Below are 27,028 nucleotides of genomic sequence, written 5' to 3'. Positions count from 1 at the left end.
TGTCTTAGAAATTCAATATTCTAGCAATTATTGTCTCCATTCTGTTTTCAAACCAAAGGCTTTAATCATACACTCTAGATAGAAATAAGTTCAATATTTTCTTAGAACTGTAACACTGATTAATTAGCTAGAAGGTCAACGAGAAGAAATATTGATTCGTATTTTGTAAGCATTTTGCCTAAATGTAGCACATTAATTGTGGTTATGAAAATAAGCCAACGTATGATTTTCATAAATTACAGTAGCATGCAAATTGAAGACAAATCTTTTTTGCATCATAATCCATTGAGGAAGCTGCAAAATGATGAAAATTATAAATGTTCTGTCTTTCATCATGAATAACGTTCATACATAGCAGAGAATTATTTAGTGATTAAACCTGTCTTCATTATAAACAAATGGCGACTCCTGCTGCCTGAGCAGTCATGTCCATGTCTACCATCTATCACTAAAGGCCAAATACATCAAGAACTGGGCACATTGGCATGCACGGCACCTGCTGCAGCTGACATTTAGAGGCAGCTACTTCTGAGATTTGGTGGATGATGGACCTAGTTCTGTAGGTTGCCTTGGATCCCTTTCAATTGTCTCTAATGATATGGAAAATCCCCTGCATCCCTGGCTACTACTGTAATGGTTTGGAGGTTAGCTGTTTGCACCAATATGTATAGCTCCTGCATAAACTGTCATTTTGTAACCGTGTAAGACACTGCAAGGAGGAGAAATTCTCAACTACCTAGTAGGGATCTGTTAGCTTGGCTTGTCCAGCGAGTTTATCCCCAGACGTTTTGCTTTTTGGCCTTGTGTTTCTGAGCCGTTTTTGTTGGTTTCAGGACTCCGGGCACTTTACCACTGTTGATCAGTGTTAAAGCGCATATGCTCTCCCAGTAAACTGTTGCTATGGATTGATGTTGCCATATTTGGCTTATTTGGTTTATTGTTAATTTCCTAGTACAGTGCACTATGTGTGCCCAGGGCCTGTAAATCAAATGCTGCTAGAGGGTCTGCAGCACTGATTGTGTCACCCACATACACAGCCTGTAAATGTAACACAGCCCTGCAATTGCAGAGCCAGTGTGCAGTCTGGTACTGCCATGTCGACTTGGCAAATGCACCTACTTGCAATGCCCTAACCTTCCCTTTTCTTACATGTAAGTCACCCCTAAGGCAGGCCCAAGGTACCCTTGCGGTCAGGGTGCAGTGTATGTGGAAGGTAGGACATGACCTGGTGTGTGTGGCATGTCCTGATAGTAAAATACTGCCAATTTTGTTTTTTACTATTGCAAGGCTACCTTTTCCCATAGGATAGAATGGGGAGTTTGCTTAAAACATCTCATAAACATAACTACCCCTGGTAAAGAGGTAGGAAAATAAATAAAGTTTAGTATGCCGTAACTCATAATGTTAAAATGCAACTTGTAGTGAGGGTAATTTTTACATTCTTTGTTTGAAAATACCCCTTTTAGAAAGTAAGTATTTTCTTGCTTAGCTATCCAGTGTGCCTCTGCTAGGATGCGTATTGACTTTCTTGCTTTGGAGTGAAGGGCTGAGGATGTGCAATATCTCCAGAGAGTCTGGATGAGTTAGGGCAGGGCTGAATAGACCAGGGCTGCATTTAGAGTAAAGGGGAGGAGATTTCCTTTCACCTGAATTGGCCTGGTCTGACTTCCACAATGCTGTCTCCACCTTCTGCCAAGAAGATGCATCAGAGAGAACAGAACTGGTTTTGACTGAGCACAGGGCTTCTTCGCCACCAGAGAGCAAAGGATTTTGCTGTATACATATTCGGGACCAGACCCCAGAACTTTAGATCACTTCTGGGAATCAAGAGTACCCTTTGCTAAGGAGAAGAGCTGGAGAAACTGAGGGGGAATACTGCCCCTGTACTGGTTGCTGTCTGGGGTTGGCATGCAGTGGCTACTTTCTGCCAAGGAAAGGGAAAAGGAATTTGCTGTTCGCTTTGTCTCCTACTTGAGGAAGATGTTCAAGGTCTTGAAACTGAGCTTGCTTCCTGTTCTGAAGTCTCAAGGACACAACAACTTCCCCACCTCTTCCCCTGAACATTCTTACTCGGGGTTCTGACCTGCTAAGAGGTGCCTGCTGTTGTTTTGGACCTCTGGGGGCTGTTTGCCGCTTGAAGGTGTAAAGTTAATGCAACTTCGAGAAGTGTGACACATCCGCACAAGTTTCCGAAGCATCAGCAAGCAAATCGTCGCATTGCCTGCTCGCGGCTCAAAAAATCAGCGCACACCGCATCGAGTGCACTAATCTCCAAAGTCTGAGATCACTGCACTGATTCCGATGCAAGCCCTGTTGTGCGGCTGCGGGAACCCACGCATCATCCTAGATTGTCGCATCACATCGAGGCACCAGGTCTGTTGCATCGTTAGGAGATGCGGTCAGAAATTGACATCACCTCCCCATGCAGTAAGTACTGACACATCAATTCCTCTCAGGTAAGGAACCAACGCATCACCTTCCCTGCGCAGCAATAAGAAACCGACGCATCACCTCCCCTGTAGCAAGGAACCAATGCATCACCTTCCCTGAGTGTAAGGAACCAATGCATCACCTTCCCTGCGTCCCTTTTTGTTTGTGTGCATGACGCAATCAAGGTACTTTGTGTGGAAAGTGTTGCACCTGCAATTTGCTTTAAACTGAACAATTTCTACTATTTGATAAATCATATTTTTATTACTGTATTGTGGCTTTTTGTTGTTTTGGTATAGTTTGGTTTAGATAAAGATTACTTATTTTTCTAAACTGATGTGATGTACATTTGTAGTGTTTTTACTGTATTATTGTATGTGTTCACAAATACCTTACACACTGCCTCTGAGATAACCCTGTCTGCTCATGTCAAGCTACCAAGGGGGTGCGCAGGGGTTATTTTGGAAGTGTATACCCCTTAACCTGACTAGAAGTAAGGGTGCCTATTTGGACAAAGGTACCTACCTCTGCCAAAATGAGACCACCATTTCTAACAGTTCTTCAAGACCACGAAGAGGCCTGATTTGGATCTTGGTGGATGGCATACTCTGTCACAAACGTCACCAATTCTTCATCCGCCGTATTGCAAGCTCCATACAATATACTGGAAGTGTAATTTGGCTGACAGAATATCCGTCAACTTCGTGACATAGTAACCCAGTCCACCAACCTCGAAATCAGGCCCTTAGTGGCTTGTGGAGGGGGCTCAGTTGTGAGATGATTTGAATTTCACACTTGTTGTACTCTCTCTGCTTTGACTTAGGATACCATGACTTGAATAACAACCTGTTCTCTAATGATATATCCTGCACCCTACATCCCAAACTTTCCATTAGTACCCTTTTAAAATGTTGCGATTGCCTTAGCCAATATTAAGTCATGGAAACCTGACAGTTTGTTACTGTTTTTAGCCTTAATTATAAATTCTGAGAAATGGTGGACCAGCTGAATTTATTTATTTATTTATTTATTGACATTTGTAGAGCGCGGCGAATACCCGTGGGCGTCTCGGCGCTAATTAAGGGATGGATCAGCAACTGGGGTAAAGAAGATATACAAGGCTATTGGTCAAATAACCACGTCTTTAGCTGTTTGCGGAATGTGAACAGGGAGGGACTTGCTCGGATATGTGCAGGAAGGGTGTTCCAGAGTCTAGGGGCGGCAACCAGGAAACGCCTGTCGCCCCAGGTGACTGTTCTAGTGCGAGGCACAGCCAAGAAGTTCTGAATAGAGGAACGAAGAGATCGGGTTGGGACATGATGAAGAAGATTCTGTTTGAGAAAGTGGGGACCTTGATTATTGAGTGACTTGTAAACAATACACAGCGATTTGAATTTGATACGGCTGCGTATCGGGAGCCAATGAAAGCTCAAGGTATGTGGTGGAGTTGTGAGAACAGCTGGGTGCATTCCCATTGAGTAATCAATGAAATAGGATATGTCCAAAAGCCTTCAAGAACCAATAACCAACATGTAGTTTTAGTATTCATATACAATACAAACATTTGTAAAATGTCAGTGAAATGTTATCTATTGTCATATTTCTGTTGGATATAAGTTAAGATTGAAATGACACTATTGCCTATCCACAATTGGTATTTTGAACTGGTATGTAGTTAAAAGAACAATACTTTAATGTTATCCTAATTGATAACAAACTGTAAGAAATGTTTCAGTACAATAAATAGTAAAAAAACTAAGGGACTTATTTGGATGTCGGTCGGAAGCCTCACACCACTGGCTGGAGGCTTTCTGACCGACATCTCTGATTTGACTACTGACTGCCTAATAACAATGTAGGCAGTTGGAAATCAAACCAGCTGGTTATTAAACCTCAAGCATAATGCCAAACCGTTATCAAACTAAGCATTCATTTACGAGTAGAAGTTTTAAACGCATTCATATGCTTTCTACAGTTAGTCATAAAGTATGCAAGTACGTTGTAAATTATGGTTTTCAATCGCATTCACACACTTTCCCGAATCCATCTTAATGTATTCAAATCAGTGATTAGTCAACCCTACCTTTCCGTCGGTACCTCAGGCTATCCTCTAAGCCGTCAGGGAGGTACCGATTTACCGGAAAAGCTTCTGTTTATAGGTCTCAGTGCGTAATCTCGCGAGATGCGAGAATTCGGTCAGCCTCTCGCGGGAACACGCATAGAACTACAAAAGCACCCAAGAAATCATGGGACATGTAGTTTACGAGTTACTATTGATGTTTTTGGCTAAATTAATAGTGCAAGAATGCTTATATGCACGATTGGGACTACGCGAATTCAGATCTTAGTTATTCAGTATATTGTTGTATGGACATTAGAAATAACGTGAAAAAGGCACGTGATATGGAACAATAAGACAATGCAAGATCGATTTAACGTCACAACTAGGACTTGATAGATTGATGCACTATCAGATCTTATTTATTCATGAACAATAATCTCTGGTCATTAAGATGGCATGAAAGAATGTGTCATCAAAAGTGTATATGATGGCATACCGAATTACAGAAGGATTACAATCCACAATATATCTCTCAATATCTATGTACTTCCAATAGTGGGGGCCCTTCAGATTATTACGGGGACCTCTAGTAAAAAATGGCCTCTGCCAATCACAAGGTAGACCAAGGAATGGAATCATTCAGCCCCTCTGTGTCGCTCTTGAGTCTAAACACCCACTTTTGCTCCTTTAGTAAGAAAAACTTTGAGATGTCAGTGACATGTTGTGGGATAAATGGCTGTTCCAGTACGGTCCATTCCATGTCATCTGGACGGTGGTTCTTTTCTAGGTAGTGAGAAGGCAAACGTGTAGCCTGTTTTTTACATCTTATAGTACTCATGTGTTCCATGATTCGCAGTTTCACCTTGCGCGAGGTCATCCCCACGTACCTCATGTTGCAAGGACAAACAATCAAATAGACCACCTTTTCACTACTACAGTTCGTGAAACTTTTCTGGATCCAAGGTCGGTCTGTGCCAATGTCCACTGTTTTTGATTTCTTTGTCAATGGACAGACTTTGCATTGTCCGCAAGGAAAATGTCCCTGTACAGGTGGTAAATCCCACATGGTATTCTGAGCTTGTATAGTAAGGTTGCAGGGTCTAGTGTGTACACATTTGTCACGCAGATTGCTGTTCCGTTTAAAAGCAAAAAGAGGTTCTGGCAGATTTTCTTTCCCAATGTTCAGTATCTTCCAATGGCGACGGATAGTCTTCTTTATTTCATTAGATTCAGTACTGTAAGTGTTGACAAAGGTCAGTCTGGAACTGGTCTCTTTTTTGGTATTTATCTCTAAAAGGCCGTCGCGGTTATTATTAACAGCACGTTTCGCTGCGCGGCATACCAATTTGGCTGGATAGTCTCTATGTACGAGATTTGATGTTAGTTTCTCAGCATGTTTATGAAAACTATCTTTGATCGAACAGTTCTTGCGCAGTCGCAGAAACTGACCGAATTCACTTTTTTTGCACTGCACTACACTTCCCATACACTCTACCAACAACATCGGCTCACATCTGTATTAATAAACTTTGAAAACATCCTTGGGCTCCTCCATCATTAGGGTGGAGTGTTCGCCCTGTTAAAGGAGACCCAGATGATGAAGCATGTCACCTGGAATGGTGAGTGATGGGAATCCATACAAATTTGTTGTATTTTTTTGAGAAGTCTTAGATAGGTTTTTTCATAAGTAGCTCTTTTCTGAGACTATGGGCTATATAGTGTGTTTTGGGGATAAATGAGGTCCTTGTGTGAGGGCAGGGCCCAGCCTTTACACATGTAAGTGTTCCCCACCTCCATCTTCCCCTGCACAGGAAGACCATTCAGTATACAGATGAATACAGATGCAACCCTGTTACACCAAACCCTTCCTATGTGTTTGATGGCTGTCTGGAAAGTATGCACAAGCCCAGCTGTTTCTCTACAGAAGATGTGGCTTAGAGTCAGGCTACAAAGCATAGAGTTCTAAGCACAAAAAAATTCCTACTTTCTAAAAGTGGCATTTCTAAATTTGTAATTAAAGATCCACCTTCACCAGTGAGCATTATTTCTCACTACCATTCTAAACATACCAAAAATGTCAGCGCTGCTCCTTTCAGATCAAGAATTTCCACTCAAACACATGTAAGGGTATGCGCACTATAAGCCCATGGAAGGAGCAGGCCTCACAGTAGAGAGAAATCAAATAGGCTGTTTGTCACTACCTGGACATGCCACAAAATAAAAGCAGATGTTCTATCTTTTGCTTACACAGCACCCTGCCCATAGAGCTACGTAGGGCCTACCTTAGGGGTGACCTATATGTAGTAAAAGGGGAATGTAAGGCCTCATAAGCAGTTTTAAATCCAAGTCATGTTGGCAGTAAACTGGGCACATAGGCCCTGCATCGGAAGGCCTGAGACTGGTTTAAAAGGCAACTTCTATGGGTGACGCAAGCAGCGCTGCAGGCCCACTAGTAGCATTCAATTTACAGGCCCTGGGTATATGGGATACCACTGTACAAGGGAGTTTCATGTAAATTAAATATTCCAAACAGGTGTAAGCCAATCATACCATTTCTAACGCAGAGTGCACATGCACTTAGCACTGATTAGCAGTGGTAAAGTGCCCAGAGTCCTAAAGCCAACAAGTAACTTAGCATTAAATCTATTCTTGGGCATTAATAGAAAGAAATAAGCAATGAGCTCTTAACTGGTTTTTTGAATTTTCAATGTTAACCTCTTACCATCTTTTACGGAATGATGAATTTTTCTCAGCCAGTCAATATGCTTAGAAAGTAGAAGTTGGCTAATGTTGTTGGTTCACATTGTAAGCCTTCCTTCTCAATTGAGTTAAAGCACTGTAAAGGAGAATGATAGCAGATGGGTAAAAATGGAGCAGCAGCTGGCAGGGAATGGCGGTGGAGTGGTGGGGATAGAAAAAAAAGAATAATAAGAAAATACCACTTACCTTTTTGCTGGCCGTGGTCTCTCCTCTGTCTTGTTCAGCTTCCTTCTTCCTGCAGTCCCAGCAGCAGGAAGCACCCGGCTCCCGGTCTCCCCTGACCAAATCACAATGCTGCAATGCAGAGTTGTGATTGGTTTGAGCGCCGCTGTTCGGTGCTCAGATAGGACAGTGAGCCTTTGCATGTTCCTCACCAGGCTGCGTAAAGCAGCCTGGTGGGGAACATGTAAACTGTGCATGACTTTTTTGTCGACCCAAGAGGGACGGCCAAACAGTCTTGTGCACTTAGGGAGTGTGCAAGCCACTCCTCCCTCTGTGCCATCAGCCCCACCCGCCCTAACAGAGCCCCAGAGCTAAAATTTTTTTAATGATAATAAGGAAGTTATTATCACTTTGTTTTTGCTGCTCTGCTCTGAAAGTATTGGGGCAACGCTCCTCTGCCTTAGTGAAGGCAATGCCCCTGGTCTTAGGGGGGGGGGGTTATTTGTCATTACCATAATAGTCAGTAGTCTACAACAGTTTCTGAGTTTTTTTAGCCTATCATTGCTATGACCAAAGGGCTAGTCAGTGATTAGTAACAACTTCATTGAGTCTTTTGTAGCCGTACTTCTATTCTAATTACCCACATTTGAAACAGACAAATGCTGCAAGTGAAATTGCACCTGCTCAGGGTGAAAGAAAAAATAACACAAAATAAATCATTCAGCATCCCCTTTCAGAATTCTCTTCTGATGTATCGGTATCAATCTATCAATCCTATTCACTTCCTAAATGCTGACTTCAGGTATCATGATCACGTTGTACTCCAGTGAATTAACTGTTGGAGGGTCTGGCATCAGTTAAAAATGTAGTCAGTGTGGATTTGGCAGGGAATTTGCAGCTTGTTTTAATTCCAAGCTGAATGACTAATTGTGACCAACTGGGATGCTGATATACTGATAAAACGAATGTCTTGAAGAATGGAAAGGGGCGACCACTCGGTCCCCCCGAACGTATGGCAGAGTACCTCGATCCCCCCGGGAAGCCATTTTGGGCGGGAGGCGCGTCTCGGCTGGTATGCCCGAAGCGGCGTAGCCGGGGCGCGCTCTTTCCCGCCCTGGAGTGGGCTGGCCTAGACACTGACGCAGCTGGCCACGCCCTCGGGGCAGGCAGGGGCGGGTTTACGCCCGCCCTGAAGACGGATAAAAAGGGACGCAAGACCGGAAGACATCCTCTTGTTCCTGTGCTCTGAAGCTGCACCTCCTCGCTGCACGTGAGCTCGAGACGGAACGAAGAGCCAATTTTGAGCGTTTTGATCTTTCTTTTTGTCTTCTAGATACTCGGTCGGAAAGATGCCCAAAAAAGGCGCGAAGAGAATGACGACGGATCAGATGGTTCGGGTCCTCATGAAGGAGATGTCCGAACTGAGAAAGCAGGTGGCGGAGCGAGATGGGGAGGGGGGATCGGGGCGTCCATCGGCTGGAGCAGCCCCTGGAGGGAAAGCCAAGAGGCCGAGAAGGGGACCAGCCGGGGGAGACGTCCCGGTTCCCTGTACCCCGCTCGAGGCGCCAACCCCGGTACCGGTGGAGGGGAATCCGATTCCCGTCGTGGTCACCCCGACATCCACTGAGGATATGCCTCCCGAGTTGGCGGCACAGCTAGCAGCGTGGTTGGGCGACAGTAGCGAGGGCGCCACGGCTGCCGAGGCACAAGTACTGATGAAACAGTTGCGCGAGAAGCGAGATGCAGCCAAGGTGCCCGCGCCGGCTGCAGTGATAGACAAGCCGCAGGCCCCGGTTGCGACCACAGAAGCAGCGTCCGGTGCAGGTAAGCGGCCATTGCCGATCGCGAGGGATGAGTCAGCACCCTCTCGTAGAGAAAAGTTGGGGCAACATGTTCCTTTGGCAGTAAAGGAAAAGATTTGGGCAGGGGAATATGTGAACATTTTCTCCTTGCTTGTCGATCATTATGAAGTGGAGCATGTTAAAGGTCAGAAGGATCTGATGCATCCGAGTGTTTGGCGCGCAAAAATGGCCGCCTTTAAAGTGAATGAGAATATTGGCAATTGGGGCAATGCATGGGGAATTTTTACGTCGATCCTAGGGGAACGTAGGCCCGAATTGCTTTCTGAGTTACCGATCTATCAGTCACGAATTATGGGGTACTCGACGTCTCACCAGGGTAACCATTGGTTCTGTTATGATAATCTCTTCAGGAAGGCGAAGGAGCATAACAAAAGTTTAACCTGGGACTGTTATGATTCTTTGACATGGGATAAAATGAAAGAGTCAGGAATGTTGAAAATGCCGTTGGTGGGGAGCAATGTTGGCGAGTCCTCCCGCCAATATGCGGGGACGCCCTTTCGGTCAGGTACGAGTACCGACGATTACTCGAGATCTGCCAGTAATACAGGGAAAAGGGGTTTCTGCTTCAATTTCAACAAAGGTAAATGTACTAGGCCACAGGGATCGTGTAAATTCAAGCACGAATGTAGTGGTTGCGGTTCGTCCCATCCTGAGTCCTCGTGCAGAGCCAGAACGGGTGAGAATGGGGGTAGGGGAGGCGCCAAACAGGTCTAATATAGTCCGAGGGGCGCCTTTACCAACCCCGATTGATACCTTGGCGATGATTCCCTGGCTCAGTGAATACCCAGATCGTACTTCTGCTGGATTGCTGCGAAACGGTTTTTCATATGGTTTCCGCATTCCGGTGGGGGACTTTCAGGGTGTCGGGATATGCAAAAATCAACTTTCCGTCCTGCAGCATACGACTGTAGTGCAGGATAAGATCCGGAAAGAGGTTATCCGAGGTCGTGTCGCCGGCCCGTTTACTGCACCTCCGGTACAGAATTTTGTTTGTTCTCCTTTAGGGGTGGTCCCCAAGAAGGACCCGGGTGAGTTTCGATTGATTCATAATTTGTCAGCTCCACGTGGTCTTTCTGTAAACGATGCAATAGACCCAGAAGTGTGTTCGGTGCGGTACGCATCCTTCGATGAGGCCGTAGCCATTTTGAATCGCCTGGGGCCCGGGGCGCTGATGGCGAAGTCAGATATCGAGTCAGCGTTCCGGTTGCTCCCGGTACACCCGGACGATCAGCGTCTCCTAGGTTTTAATTTTCAGGGTTGTTATTACATGGATAAGTGTATGCCGATGGGGTGCTCTATATCTTGTGCCTATTTCGAGAAATTCAGTAGTTTTCTGCAATGGGTCTTTACAAAGAAGACGGGTTTCCAACATGTAATGCATTACCTTGATGATTTTCTGTTCCTTGGGGCAGCCGGGGATCTCGAATGTGGCCGGGCCCTGGCCGAATTTTGTGTATTAATGAAACAGTTTGGTGTGCCATTGGCACCAGGTAAGACGGTGGGTCCTGCGACTTGCCTCGAGTTTCTGGGGATCGAGTTAGACTCCAGAGAAGGTTGTTTTCGTTTGCCAGCTGACAAAGTGTTCAAGTTCAGGGCAACCCTGCAAGAGTGTCTAAATGGATCTAAAATTACGCTGCATCAGTTACAGCAGTTGGTGGGACAGTTGAATTTTGCCCTTAGAGTTATACCGATGGCCCGCCCCTTTTCTCGTTCAATTGCCCAAGCTATGGTCGGCCTAAAGGAGGGCCATCACCGCACGAGACTATCGGCTGAGGTCCGCCAGGACGTGCGTATTTGGTTAGCATTTCTGGCGGACTTTAATGGTCGAGTCATATGGAACAAACCAGCCGTATCCTCTGAAGAGCTGGGGCTATGGACAGATTCTGCAGGTAGCATAGGTTTTGGTGCCATCTTTGGCACAAAATGGTCGGCACAAAGGTGGCCGACATGGTGGCATGACAATGGTCTCACAAGTAATATTGCTTTCTTGGAACTTTTTCCCATTTTGGTGGCCTTGAGAACCTGGCCAGAAGGGTTCAAGGATCACTCTGTGATATTTTGGTCCGACAATATGACTGTGGTCGAGTGCATCAATAGCCAGGCAGCACGATGTAAACTGATTTTAAGACTGCTCAAAGAGATTGTTTTGTTGTGTATGCAACTGAATGTGCTGTTCAGAGCAAAACATGTCCCAGGGGTACAGAATCAGGCGGCTGATGCACTGTCTCGTTTTCATATGCAGGCTTTCTCGGGCTTCCTTCCCTCAGCGGACCCAGGGCCGGCACCCTTCCCCGAGGCTCTCTGGTCTCTCGGTGCCCCGAACTTCGTCACCTCGTGGGAGAGAGTCTAGCAACACGGACGAGGAAGGCATATGAAGGGGCGTTTAGGTCCTATTTAGCCTTTTTGGGGTCTGATAGAGAGAGACTTTGGGGCCACGAGGAATGGGTAGTGAATTTCCTGATGTCCTTACGTAGGGCTGGGAAATCTGTGGCTACGGCTCAGAGGCATCGTGCTGCTATTTCCTTTGTTGCCAGGGCTCATAGTATCCAGGACCCAACGGCGTCTTTCGTTGTACAGAAAGCGCTGCGTGGGTGGCAACGCCTTGAGGGTCGCAGAGTAGATGAGAGGCGCCCGATAGGTTTGGATAGGTTGGCCCAGTTGTTGGCTACACTCCCTGCCACATGTTCATCTCCGTTTGAGGCGGTGTTGTTCCGAGCCGCTTTTACGCTAGCATTTCAGGGGGCGATGCGAATAAGCGAACTGGTGGCAAGGAACAAACAGGATGTGGCGGGGGGTTTGTGCCAAGAACACGTTCAGATCAGAGGCGAGGCAATGACGGTCTCCTTTGTCAGGTCCAAGACCGATCAAGATGGGATGGGTGACTGCATAATCATACGCAGGATTCCCGGGTCCTCCATATGCCCGGTAAAGTGTTTAGAAGATTACCTAGCACGAAGGGTGGCAGTATGGGGGGGGACCTTGTTGAGACACGCGGACGCCACCCCACTGACGAGGTTTCAGTTCCAGCGGGTGCTTGCGATGTCAATTGCCGCTGCGGGCTTGAACCCGGGCGAGTTTGGGACCCATTCCTTTCGGATAGGGGCTGCTACAGAAGCTACAGCCAGGGGTCTTAATGTTGAACAAGTGAAACGAGTGGGGCGTTGGTCCTCCAATTGTTATAAGAGGTATGTGCGGTACACATGTTGTAAAGCTGTAATGATGTACTCACGCCTCTTGTTTTTGTTTGGTTTTCAGTTGCGCAAGCCTACGAGGCGGGGCGGACTTTGCAGTCGACCCAACACCGGGCCAGCGGTCAGACATCACCGGCTGTGAAAAAGGAGGTGTGGGTCGTGGGCCACTCATACGTGAGGCGTGCCGCGGACGTATTCAAAGCAGGTGACATGATTCACGTAGCTGGGGAATACGGGTACAGGGTGTCCTTCTACGGAAGAGGCGGTCTCTGTATTGACCAGTTTCAAGCATATTTTGAGGATTTGTTAGGGCGGACGAGGTCACCGCCGTCTATAGTCATAGTGCATTTAGGGGGCAATGATTTGGTCACCACCGGTAGACGACTTCTCCTGGAGGCAATGCTTTCCACTGTAAGTTGGTTGGCGAGGAGAGTTCCGGGGTGCACAATTGCGTGGTCCCATATGATCCCACGAAAGGTGTGGCGGGGGGCTATTTCTATTCCTGCTTTGAATCACTCTGTTAGAAAGCTTAATAACAAAGTGAGTAGGTTGTTCCGTTCCGGGACATTGCATTCTATTTCGCATGGCTGTATTAATGATGACAGTGTGTATTCGGGGGATGGTGTGCATTTGTCTCGGGTGGGGAATGAGTTACTCATAGGAGACTTCTTAGCGTGGTTAAAAACGTTGAAGCATGACCTTTAGGTAGGAGCTTTGTGGGGGGTCCGGATAGCCGGTCAACTATCCGGACCTGTGGCGGTAAGGTCATGATCGGTGAGCAGTAATTGGAAGATCCCTATGAGTGGGCGTCACCCAACACGGATGGGAGCGCTCGGGAGAGGTGGCCATTGGCCCCTCAACGGGGAGGCGGTCCTGTCTAAGGAGAGGCCGCCGGAAGGAAAGGAAAGGCGGTCAAGGCCCCTTCCTGTGTAGGAGGGGTTACAGCCCCCTCCTGGGGAATTTCCCGGGGCCAGTGACGTCTGCGACGGCAGATGTGGTAAGTTGTGTGGGGTTTGGGGGGAGGTCTACGCTACCTTCTAGATACTCACACGAGTCCTCGAACGACCTTTAAGTGGCGTCGAGTTTATTGGGGCCCCCGACAAGTCAAGGGAAATTGGTAGTTGCACGTGGGGTACGCCTCAGTGCTGTCGCCCCTCCCAAGTGGGGGGGGGTATTTCTGGTTAGGGATCTTGACACCGGTTACGACCTTGCCGTTGGCCCTTAAACGTTAGGATGTACAATTTCATTATTTCAAGAAAATGTTTTGCAGGTTGGTAGTTCGGCTAGGAGAACCTCTGTATTAGAGAATCTGTTAAGGTTAGCCAAACATCGCAATGTGGTTATGAAATTGTACATTAATATGAACTGTTTAACGTTTAATTTTGTTTTAATAAATACGGCCGGGGAGGGTCACTCCCTCCCTCTTCCAAAAACTTCAAGAACTGTTTCCGGTTTCCCTCCTTTTGGGGATTGTGTTGAGAGGGGGTGGCGGGTATCTCAGCCATATGGAAAGGGGCGACCACTCGGTCCCCCCGAACGTATGGCAGAGTACCTCGATCCCCCCGGGAAGCCATTTTGGGCGGGAGGCGCGTCTCGGCTGGTATGCCCGAAGCGGCGTAGCCGGGGCGCGCTCTTTCCCGCCCTGGAGTGGGCTGGCCTAGACACTGACGCAGCTGGCCACGCCCTCGGGGCAGGCAGGGGCGGGTTTACGCCCGCCCTGAAGACGGATAAAAAGGGACGCAAGACCGGAAGACATCCTCTTGTTCCTGTGCTCTGAAGCTGCACCTCCTCGCTGCACGTGAGCTCGAGACGGAACGAAGAGCCAATTTTGACCCACCCACCAGCCCCTGAGGACAGCTAGTTGTTTTAAGATGGTTCGATAATTCTAATTTTTCGTTTACAGGTTGTGGTATTATCATGTTGATATTGAGTGTGTAATAAAGTTGGCCGTTTTTATGTATGTTCGGTGATTAAAGATATTCTGTTTTTGTGTCCGTTGGTATTATCATGTTGATATTGAGTGTGTAATAAAGTTGGCCGATTTTATGTATGTTCTGTGATTAAAGATATTCTGTTTTTGTGTCCGTTATAAGCATGCTTATTCGGGTCATAGTGGCCAATGGATTGTTGGTTTAGGTAGCATTGTCGTATTTATTTGGTAGGCGGTAAGGTCATGATCGGTGAGCAGTAATTGGAAGATCCCTATGAGTGGGCGTCACCCAACACGGATGGGAGCGCTCGGGAGAGGTGGCCATTGGCCCCTCAACGGGGAGGCGGTCCTGTCTAAGGAGAGGCCGCCGGAAGGAAAGGAAAGGCGGTCAAGGCCCCTTCCTGTGTAGGAGGGGTTACAGCCCCCTCCTGGGGAATTTCCCGGGGCCAGTGACGTCTGCGACGGCAGATGTGGTAAGTTGTGTGGGGTTTGGGGGGAGGTCTACGCTACCTTCTAGATACTCACACGAGTCCTCGAACGACCTTTAAGTGGCGTCGAGTTTATTGGGGCCCCCGACAAGTCAAGGGAAATTGGTAGTTGCACGTGGGGTACGCCTCAGTGCTGTCGCCCCTCCCAAGTGGGGGGGGGTATTTCTGGTTAGGGATCTTGACACCGGTTACGACCTTGCCGTTGGCCCTTAAACGTTAGGATGTACAATTTCATTATTTCAAGAAAATGTTTTGCAGGTTGGTAGTTCGGCTAGGAGAACCTCTGTATTAGAGAATCTGTTAAGGTTAGCCAAACATCGCAATGTGGTTATGAAATTGTACATTAATATGAACTGTTTAACGTTTAATTTTGTTTTAATAAATACGGCCGGGGAGGGTCACTCCCTCCCTCTTCCAAAAACTTCAAGAACTGTTTCCGGTTTCCCTCCTTTTGGGGATTGTGTTGAGAGGGGGTGGCGGGTATCTCAGCCATAGTGAAATCGTGTAATAAGAAACAAAATGAACCCTGTATTTTGCGAGGTAGTTTCCATTAATATTCTGCAATATGAGCTTTGATTACTTTTAAAGTCTGGGTGTTGAAAAGCCTGTTCAGTGAAATTCAAGCCTTGACATGAGGACAACACACTGCCTCTTTCTTGATGGAAGCATCGTGTGGTATGTTGTACTTAAAATCCAGCTTAAGTTTGTAGCCCAGATGCTTAACAAAAAATAATTTTCAACTATATCCAAACTCGCACAGAAGATATCCGAAAACTTTTCTACAGTGAGAATTATGTCAACTGCTCATTCATTAGAATATATCGAAGTTGATAGGGGAATACTGAGGGTACTTTGATATTAATATTGAATTATCATTTCCAACTAATTCAGAAGAACCTGTTTTCAATGGCTGACAATTGTGTTAGTTTGGACACAGTTTTGTTTTGAATTTTTATATTTGCTCAAAATTATTTCCCCATGACCTAAGTTAGTGTTCTGTCTCAGAACGTCTGTGGAAAACTGAAACAAATCGCAGTTTATGCGTGTGTGGTGGCATCAGAAAGCTTTCCTTGCTTTGATTAAAAAAGGATAATGAACTTTTGGATTTAAAAATTCACAGAAATCTCAACAATTTTTCTTGGTAAATTGGCAATGCGCCTTGATATACATATAATAAAATTTTTCGCCACTATGGGTCAGATCTCGATCAAAATGAGTCAAGTATCTAATGAACTTAAATGTGAACAGGTGGATGGTGTATGCACAAATCTTCTCAGACAGGCTTCTCCAGGATAAAAATGTATGCATTAAATGAGCGCGTATCCCTTTGCACCTGCCGCATCGATGTCGTTCCAAAGCGCTGCTCCATACGTGTTGTCTGGGATACGTCAATTGTTTTTGCATGTCCATATGTCACAGAATGCGTGTATTATGTTACACAATGCAAATAGTCTTTCTTTCAAATTTCCATACTCTGCAGAGTGCTTAATGTGTACAAGATGTTTTATATTTATGCGTAGTCGCAGATCTACATCAAATCAACATATTTCTTAGCTTCCGAAAATACATTATGATATCCTGCAGCATTAAAAATGACCTTGATTTGATGGGTTGTCAGAGTTATTTAATGACCTACTTTTCACACACTGTTTGAAATTTCATATACACTCAGTACAACTTATTATTGTAATCAAATGCTCCTCAATTTAAATCTAATTTTTGAACATGTAGGCTGGATGATTCCACGACAAACGTTTGTATGAGGCATCCTTGGTGGCCTTGTTGAGGCAGATGTGGTCCTGAATTGTATCTAAAATGTATAATCTGAGGCAATGAAGTTACAATAGTACCATTTTGAAACATGTTGAGGTGGTCAAATGAAAGTTCTAAGAGTTTTGTTTGATATTCACAGAAATTGGCACTTTTACGTTATTATATCTTATAACACCCCTTACTAAAAGTATGTATTTTCTTTGTTTCGCAGCCCTCAATCTGCCGCTCTTCACAAGGACTCATTAGTCATTCTGGAGATGGACTTGCTGTCTGGAACATACATTTTGGCCGTATTGTTGGCCTGCTTAGTATTTCAGTCTGGTGCCCAGGAGAAGAATTATATTGTGCGGGAAGAACTACCAATAAATGTCTTGATTGGAAACTTGCTGAAAGACCTCGACCTGACCCTAGATCCAGATGTGCCCCTCTCAGCACCACTTGAGTTTAAACTGGTTTATAAAACTGGGGATGTTCCTCTAATACGAGTAGAGGAGAACACTGGTGAGATATTTACCACAGCAAACCGAATAGACAGAGAAAAGCTGTGCTCTGGCATCTTCACAGAAAACCAGTGCTTTTATGAGGTGGAGGTGGCAGTTTTGCCTGATGAAGTATTCCGACTCGTCAAGATCCGCTTCCTGATTGAGGACATTAATGACAATGCTCCTCTTTTCCCCTCGACTGTCATCAACATCTCTATCCCTGAGAACACAGCCATCAATTCCCGCTATTCAGTTCCTTCTGCTAACGACCCTGATGTTGGGACCAACAGCATTCAACATTATGAGCTCGAGAAGGTTAGTTTTTAAAGCATCGGTTTATTATTGTGCTGTCACTGTGACTGTTTGTGCGCGCCACAAAATTTGTTTTATTTATTTATATGTTTACTTACCTCTGATCGGCCGTAATCCATAGTTTACTACCCCCCACCCTGCCCCTTCCCCGCCCCACGTCAGCACCCGGCAGCACTCCCACCACGGGCTGCTACTGGCCATTTGTGCTGCTTAAACTGGATTTTCTCCCATGATTGAGGGGGCTACATCAAATAACAATAACCTGATTTACTGTCGCCTTACTTCACACCAGTGATTAGCTATAGCTGGACATGTCTTCAGCTACAAAATATTTGTGTAAGACAAGAATTTCATGTTTTCGTTATTCATTCTTTTCCCAAAATATGCCCTAGATTGAACTGTTCACTATGAGTGCACATTTCCACAGGCACCCTTCTGTAGTGTGTTTCCTTTAATTTTGCATCTGTAGAATTTAAAACTTGAAGCAACGTTGTGGACATGATTCCTGCTGCCATCTGATAGTTGGATGTCAAGGAGAATACACACCAACAACACACCATTGACACATGAGCCAGGTTCAAATTTAAAACGTGAAGTTTGTCAGGGGTATATAACATTGCACGAGGAAAATAATCATGTTCCAACTTTAAGCTTGTTAATACTTTATTAGTATACTAACATAGGCTATGATTCACTAAGATTGTGATATGACTTACACCTGTAGGACTCTGATTTACCACTGAATTTCAGGAATAAATATTAAGCAGGCTTAGATTATTCCTGGTTGACTCAGGGAATTCAGGAGTAACCCAGGAGTAGTACTAGTGTAAATCACACGTACTATCAGCAAACTCTTCATAGAGGAGGGCACAATTTAAAACTGAGCGTAAGCACATTTCTAGTCACCGCACAATAACTCATTGGGAGCTCCACTGTTGACATCAGAAATGAGACTGTGGAATCTACTTGGGTAGCTTAATGCAGTTGGAAATGGAAATGGAAGTGGGGAAACGGGAATAGACATGATCCAAGTTTTGGAGGCATCGTGAACTAATTGAAAACACCCTGACTTGGTGTTTCACAAATTCTTGAAGTCTAAGTGCTATTATGGAATAGATTGTATAATTGTACAATGACCTATATGTTGTGACATTCCATTGTGACATTTTGCCATGGAATCAGAAATGAGTGATAAATTCCTAGTTGATTGTACTGGATTCAGGTTGGATTTCAGTGTTGGTAAAGTTTGGCCATTTTAGAATTTGGGAGGTAAGTTTCACTGATGATCTTAATGAATGATTTATGTAACCATTTGAGATTTCTTTATAAAATATTTGCTAACAGCTGTTGATTTTTGAGGGCGGCACGGAACATTCGTAGGTAAAAGTGGAATTTAAGCATTGGTGAAAAGGTTGAGGAAGGTCAGGATTTGATTATTCTTTTAGTGATAGTTTTGGGCAGAGGTTTGAGGCAGCATTAGTTATGTCTATTCTGTTATGAGCTGAATTGTTTAAGCTGGTAAAATATGGCAGACCATCTTCAGGTAGTCAATTTCTTTGTCATTCTTATATTTGTACGTACATTTCGTTGCTCATTTCTTGTGGCAGGAGTGTGAAGATCTGTAATTGTGGGGAGTTTCTGAATATCTCAGGTAGGAAAGAGATGCGTAGTGTGATTAATACGCCTTAGAGAAGGATGGTTGATAGATCGCTGAAGGCCCCAGAGATAATTAAATAGACATTGGTCAAATGACTAGTAAATAGATGTATTTCATTGCGTATGCCCAAATCATTAGTGGAGTCAGACAATGTTAGCAAGACAGCAGGTTGAGTAATTAGAGATTTCTGAAAAATTAAACTTCTTTCTTTGTCTTCTCGCAGAAGATGGCGGTCAAGGAACCCCAGAGAATGATTATTATAGCAAGGTCTCGGAAAGCTGAAAAAGGCTCATTGTAGATCTAATTGTACCATACAAAACAATATTATTTGCTACTATTCTAATGAAGATCACATCATGTTACCGTTATGGTACATTATTAAACTATTAAACTATTTCCTTCTACTAGGATATTTCACTGTCAATATGATTTATGTTGCTTTTCTTCCTCTAATAATTTTAACCTCAGTTAATGGCCAATTAAATTTGTGAACATCAAATTCTTGTTCGCAGATAAGTAAAGTGAATTATGAGAAGCATTTTGGGCTAGATTTATTAAGGGTTTTTGCCTTTTCAACGTCACGCAATATGACACAAGGCAGCACAAACGGGCACAGTTATGTACTTTGCAGTGCAGAAGTAATTTGCGCCGGAAATCTGAGTTCAAGTAGTGCTTCGCTCTGCTTTGCACCAATCTGTTAGGTGTGAGTTACTTGGATGTAAATTAAGCAGAATCGCAAAATCACCAGTAATCATGATGCAAAGCCCATCTTCTAAGATAGTCAGACAGGGATTTGAGTCGAACAATAATGCCTTTCGAAAGCAGGGGCTAACAAGTAGAAATGTTTTCATTTTTCACAAAACTCTAAACATTGCATATGTGATGCATCCAGTGTGTGGAACGATTGGGAACTCATCTATGCATGGGATGTTATTCTGGAAGGCTATGCTTCATGTACAAATCCTATGCTGGACAGCACATACTCATCTTTGCACTGTGGTGAAAAGGTTGTGTGTAGAGCTAGGTAGGCTCTTTGTGCACCAGCATTGGGGTAGTCAGCAGCAGCAAGCAGTATTTAATAAGAATGACCCTGTACTGCTTTCCCTCTCTAGTACAACACAACATCATTGGTTGATACTCAGTTTTGCTCTAAAAATTACCAAACCTGCTCCTTTGTATGAGCTCACAGATGCTATTAATCATCGTTGTGCTGTTAGATTCAGTGCTTAATTCGAGCCAGTGGTTTCCTGTGCTCGGCACCGGCACTTAATTGCCAACAAAAGTGCTTGTGACACTCTGCCACAAGGTGACACTGTCTGGATAATTTAGAGATGACTACCACAAAAGATAAATAGTAATTTTATATAAATAAAAAATTACTATTACCTAATGCTCAAGTGTTCCTATAGCTTTGAGGGCCTGAAATAGTTCGAATTGTCACACGTGTATCAGTGTGAGGGTTAGCAGCCGCGGTTGGTAGTGGGAGTACCTGCCAGGCGGTGACATAGGGAGGGGGAGGGGCAGGGTGGGTAGTAAACTATGGATTACGGAGGCTTACAGGTAAGAAAACATATAAATAAATAACACGAATTTCGTTGTGCGCACTGCATCGCATTTGGGGATGCAGTGCATGCAACGAAATACGTTTTATTTATTTATATGTTTACTTACCTGTAAACCTCTGTAATCCATAGTTTACTACCCCCCCCCCCACTCTGCCCCTCCACTCGCCACGTCACCGCCCGGCAGGTACTCCCACTACCTACTGCGACTGAGGGTTAGTAGTTGTTTAGGCACTGTCATTGGCAGTGCCTTTAGGCGCAATGGATGGTGTAAGCTGCAGTGACCTCCTGGCGAGATCCCTGGCACATATTATTTACAAATTAAGCACTGGTTAGATTCGAATCGTACATATATTCTGGCTGGTATCAGCAGTAGTATGTTACTATGTACACTTTTTTTACTGATTTGATGGAATGCATTTCGTGAACAGCTACGCAAAGCCATAGTTCCTTGTTTTGGAGTAAATACAGGTAAACATTTCTGACTCCCACGCGTATTCTGGTCGTTTACATAAGTTGACGTGGAACAATATATCATGAGAAGACGGTAGGAAATATGTCCAACGTCCTATCAAATGTGCGCAGTTCTAGTCTACTAGCACTATCTTTTCAATTATATTAGCTTAGTTCTGGCTTTAATTAAAATGTAACACCTTCTGTGTTATATGGCATTGTTAATTATCCTCGCTAGGAAACCTTTCCAATTGATATGCAGCATATGCGCGTGGAATTATGAAGCTGCACATCACAAACTGAACAATGCTGAAATATGCGGGCATCCGAAATATTTAAGGCAAGGTTATATATCTGGTCCCAAAATGCAGATTTCACCGGAGTAAAGAGCGTCCTAACAAGGGTAAGGAAACAGAATTTAATGGTATTCATGAAAAAAAAAAATTACACATGCACTCCTGATGCTGTGGGTGCATAGTTTAGGTACTGAAAACAATAGCAAGGTTATGGTAAGGACATTTGAACTGTTTTCAAATTAGCACGTAGGTAGCCTTAGCCTATCTTTACAATTTAAATTATTCGGGTGTGATGTTGTTTCGGCCTTACTACACACTGCCTGTGGAAAGTGATGACTGTGAAGATGTGCACACGTTTAGAATGGGACTTCCCTGGCCACTCTTCTGACTCAAACCTACTAAAAGTCACGATTAGCAAGAAATAAAGAAAAAATCGACTGCTTCCTTTATTTTTAACATATTCGCAGTTGCACCGAGGTGATATCAGCACAATTTACATGAGATATTTGCGACTAACACACATGCAAAACATATAATATATTTACATAAGCCATATGCCACATAAATACGGAACTACACTTACCATTTACAAAAACTATTTCATACACAGTGCGTTAGGACAGACTTGGAAGCAGGAGTACACCAGCATATGTAAATACTTATGATAGAGGCAGAAAAGACGTGTGTTTAAGCATTTTCCTGGAGTTCCGGCAGCGGAATTCAGCTAATGCTATAGGTGAACTCGAAAGTTGTCTGCAGCGCTAGTAAACTTGTTTATTCGATGCGAATTGGTTTTCTTACAATGCAAGGGTTCAGAGCTGACGCTCGCTTACATAAAAGCTACGCCTCAAAAGTCCCTGGTGAATCAAGACTTCCTCAATAAAATCATGCAAACGTGAGGCTCATTGAGTAAGATGATATTGAAGGTAACTATTTTTCAACATATAGTTAAGAACATTGGGAATTATATCATTTAGCATTCATCATTATGACAGCTGTGTCTAAATGGTGTTCGGGATCATGAAACATAACATTCTTAAACTTTACTGATCAAATAATATTGTACCATGCTTTATACTGAGCAAAACAATTTCCAGTGAAAAACCACCAGATGCAACCTTTAGTTTTAACTTTTAATGAACATTTTTTGTATGACATGTTTGAATTCCACGACGGATAGAGAATAGTCTCTTTTGTCCAGGGCAGTAAATATACAGCAGGTCCATATACTTTGACGGACACCAAGAGTCCATTGGCACGAGAGAAATTGAAGAGAGGATAGATAACAACTTTGCTAATATACCCAGATTTCCACAACAGCCTTACGCATCCACTCATAAGTAGAGTAAAAGTATATGAGGCAGTTACATGAAGAAACTCAAAAGTTTCCAAATGTAATAACCTTAGATAAGTTTGCACATTTCTTTTTTACAAAAAGACCAAAGGGGACTTTATAACCCCAGAAAGATTGCTGCTGCTATTCTGGCTACAGAGAATTACTCTTTATAGTTTCTTAGCGCCTACTGGATCGACTTCAAACCCCACCTCACGGCCTGACTTCCCAGAGCTGGCCTTCTGACAGTGGAGAGGGGGAAGAGGTGCTTTCTGTGCAGTGGTTTGTGTACCTCTCTTCCTGCCACTGAGGGCCAGGGCAGCACTGTGTGACAACATGGAAATACATTTTACTGCTATGGACATTTTTCTGCACACACTGGGTAGGTGAACAAAAACTTAATCTCGTTAATATGTCAGAATTTGTTTCTTTTTTTTTCAAACGTTTTCTGGCTTCCCCTGAATATTTGGGCAACGTTTTCACCTCGGTCAATCTTAAAGCAAGGTGATCAGAAACACTCTAATGGGCCTCGAAATCCTTGTTGGGTACCTCGGCTGAGCCCACCTTGCAATATGGGCTGACATGTGCCAACATCATTCATAACGCATGTTAAGTGGCGAACAACATAGGTCCAGATAATGGTATGTATAGAAGTTTGTAAGCATGTAAGTAAATAAAAAAAAACACTGGAAACAGTAGGAAGTAAGGCTGAGTAACTGATGTGCATGTGAAAATGCCAGCACTATTGAGGAGTCCAATTCTTGAAACTTTACTCTGCTACTACACAGAGGGATACATACTGTGCCTAGGCGTGCAATATATTTAACCTAATGGCAAGGAAAAAGAAATACGTCTAGTGTACATCAGGCTCCAAATCCATGGTTGGCTACCAGTCTTCTTGTGGTCAGTGGATCAGCAGCGTCAAGTGGTGCCGAGGAGAATGGTGAGTGTGGCTCACTGGTTAGAGGCGGCAGACCCGGAAGCAGAGGACAGCCCGGGACCAGGGTTCAATTCTCGACGCAGCAGGGTCGTGGACCAGGGTCAGCGGACTCGATAATTCTCGCCTCGGTGCCTACTCTAACTAGGGATCACACTCGGCAACTCTGGGCATTAGCTTGCCTCATCTCCACAACGGCCCCCCACATACGCCGGGGATGCCTGGTTTCACCTTGGAGATACCCAGTAGGGACCATCTCACAGGGAAAGTCAGGACGGGTTCCCCCGCGGTCTACAGTGTGGAGATACCCCATGTGGGGTGATTCAGGCGCTTTACAAGACATCATTACAAGACATCATTACATTACAATAGAATGAATGCTCAATAGAACGAATGTGCCTCGGCATTAACGCCCTTGTGGACTAACACATTTTCCCATTGACACAGAATGGGAAGAAACCTTTGATACACCAGGCCCTTAGATGATTGACAGTATTTCCTTCAATATCACAAACCACACAAATGCACCACATGTTTGAGCTGGTATCCCCTGCAGAGCCTTTCGCCCTTCCTGGCACTAAACCCATCTTCTGTCACTGACCAGCCCAGCCGCTGGGCCCTTGCAGACTGTCACAGTTGCTCAGCGCTTTGCATATAGATGTGATGTTGCTGCAGTCGAGTACACGTACATCAGATGATAAGGAAACCGGGAGAATTTGCGAGTGGGAGGAGCTGTGTTCCTAAATGCATATTACTCTGCTCGGATAATGGCAGATTTAAATATTATACAAACCCTGAAAACATCTGCCATGCATCAGAATGACATATGTTAGAAGTACTGTTTAATGCTAATGTGAGACCATCTATCCTCTCACACCGACAGAAAATCCTGACAGAACGCTCTTGAAACACTGGTTTGCACAGTAAATGCATTGTAAACGTCACTCAGATTATACTTTCAAAACGTTTCTGCATTAATATGGTTGCCTGCTCTACACTTTCTCCCTAATGCTAAAGTCTAGAGTGAACATGACGTTACATAATTTCACAGCACATGGTTTACATTGAATTGTGTTTATTATGCTTTGCAAATCTCATGCATTAGCATTTAAAAACCACTCCATGTTTAAACTTTGCAAGTTTGCAAAAGCTTTGTAAAAGAGAGGACTTTAACCTTGAAATCTAGAAAAGCCATAAACGCTCCAGACAGTATACATAACACAATATGGCAATTCAATCTGAGGACAAACAAGGATGTTTTCTTGTTTTTGAATGGACTAATGCATCATACCAGCACTTCACGAATCAGCAGCAGTACGTTAAGTATGAACAAAAATCCTTTACATATATTTTTTCGTGTACACAGAAAGGATATGTATGTATGGTACCTTCTATTCGACCTTACCTACTTGTCTTCCGTTTTCTTGCAACCTTTCGTCCTTTAGAGAAAAATGTGACAGCCACCAGTAAAGATTTGAAAGTACTCGTGGAAACTAGGGTGGAGATTTATGAAAAATTCATGCAGCATAAGCCCCCGTGCGGCTGTGCTGCACTGCGCGACAGGGAGGGAGCAGGAGAGCGCCATATCTTTAGAGATATGGCTCGCTCCTGTCCTTTCCCTTCTGCCGGCACTGATTGCAGCTGCCGTGCACCAAGCACTCACCTTAGCACCATAGCGCTAGGATGTGCGCATTAGTCTAGCATAGATTTCGTACAGAAAGGTACCCTTCCTGTACAAAATACGATGTCCAGACACAATGCAAAGTTTTTGCCGCTTTATATGCGTGCTGCACAGCGCAGCACATTTGCACAGTTGAAAAGGAAGGTGAAATGAAAGCAAGTCTCCTTATGTGCGCCTACTTGAAAAGGGCATAGTTTTCTCACACTAAACCTAATCTACTTTATTTAGTAAATTGGGTTTAGTGTGAGAAACCTTGGGTGTTGGATGGGAATGCCCATGCTCCACCCTTGGTATGCCCCCCTGGTGCATAGTAATGCGAAGCAGCACTATGCAAATACTTTTCCATTATTTCCAGCTCTAAACATGTTTAGCACTGGAAAGTAAATAGGGAAAAAAGATTTTGCATCCCATTTGAGATGCAAACACGGCACTAAATATTAGTAAATCTCCCCCTAACTATTCGGAATCAGACTGTTCTGCACCGAGGCACTCACAATGTCGCAATAGACAAAGGGCCCAACACAGTGCAACCCCCTGCGAGACTCTGCTGCGTTGTCTGATAGGGACGGAGCAGGAGAGCGCCATATATTCAGAGATATGGCACTGTCCTTCCCTTTCCCTTGCACCAACGCTGATTTCAGTGGCTGTGCACCATGCACATACCATTGCGCCATAGCCCTGGGGGGTGTTCATGAGTCTAGCATAGGTTTTGTATAGGAAGGGTACCCTTCTTCCACAAAATACTATCCCTAGACATGATGGAAATATTTTCCTACTTTCAATGCTTATGCAGCATGCATGCAAAGTAGCAAAAGCACAGAGAAATGGAAGCATTTCTCCTCTTAGCACCTCACTTGAAGGGGTGTTCACTTTTGGCACTAAACAATGTCTACAAATCCTTGTAAATATGGTTTTGCATCAAAAGGCATGGGTCGTTGCATGGGAACGTGCATGTTTCACCCATGTAATGCCCCCTCAGGGTGCTGCTTTACACCACTTTAAGGGTGCTTTTCCAGCACAAAAAGTAAATAGCAAAAAAAAAACATTTTGCGCTGGTTAACGTCACTTTTGTGATGCTAACCCAGCGCTAAATGTTTTTTAAGTCTCCCCAGAAGTGTTTGGAGGAGAGTGCATCTTATATTGCCCGCAGCATAATAGTGGACTTGACTCCCATATTCAAAATGACATATTCTGTAAGGGCACTCTTGATTTCCCTCCTAGCAGTGATAGGTCCTAATTGGTCATATTCAATGGCAGAATGGTAGATTAGAGCTCAGAACACTGGACAAAACATACAATTTTAATTAGGTATTCATAGAAAATATAACAGCAACTATGGCAAGTTCACAAAACACTTTTGTCTGGCGGTGCTACTTACAATTTTGCATTTATTTGCACTAAACCAAATTAAGGCTTTGTAACATTTAGGGAGTGACTTCTATTTCCATTGAAATAAAGAATGGAGCATATTCCTCAGTTGATTCCTGATGTAGGTTAGTATCACACACCAATCTCTCAAAAGAGTGTATGTTCAGCACGAAAAAGTCATGAAGTGCAGCGCAGCAAAAGCAAGTCACCTTGCTGCGCTGGACTTTGCGACAGGGAAAGGGCAGGAATGCACCATATTTAAGGCAATTCAGCAAATTCCTTTCCTTTC

The 27,028-nt window shown here is 44.2% G+C and overlaps 1 protein-coding gene across 1 annotated transcript in view; it reads left to right on the top strand.

The window, feature by feature from the left end:
* The window catches only part of LOC147718846 (protocadherin-11 X-linked-like), a 409,953-nt gene that overhangs the window by 191,080 nt on the left and 191,845 nt on the right, over positions 1-27,028 (top strand). The window contains exon 2 of the mRNA XM_086964615.1: positions 16,870-17,455. Coding sequence (XP_086820741.1) covers positions 16,916-17,455 — 540 coding nt within the window. The 5' untranslated portion in view covers positions 16,870-16,915. The remainder of the gene's footprint in view (positions 1-16,869; positions 17,456-27,028) is intronic.

This window comes from Lissotriton vulgaris, chromosome 4_1 (assembly GCF_964263255.1).
Source record: "Lissotriton vulgaris chromosome 4_1, aLisVul1.2, whole genome shotgun sequence".
In the NCBI taxonomy this organism is placed as follows: domain Eukaryota; kingdom Metazoa; phylum Chordata; class Amphibia; order Caudata; family Salamandridae; genus Lissotriton; species Lissotriton vulgaris.
This window is presented reverse-complemented; position numbering and strand designations above follow the sequence as displayed.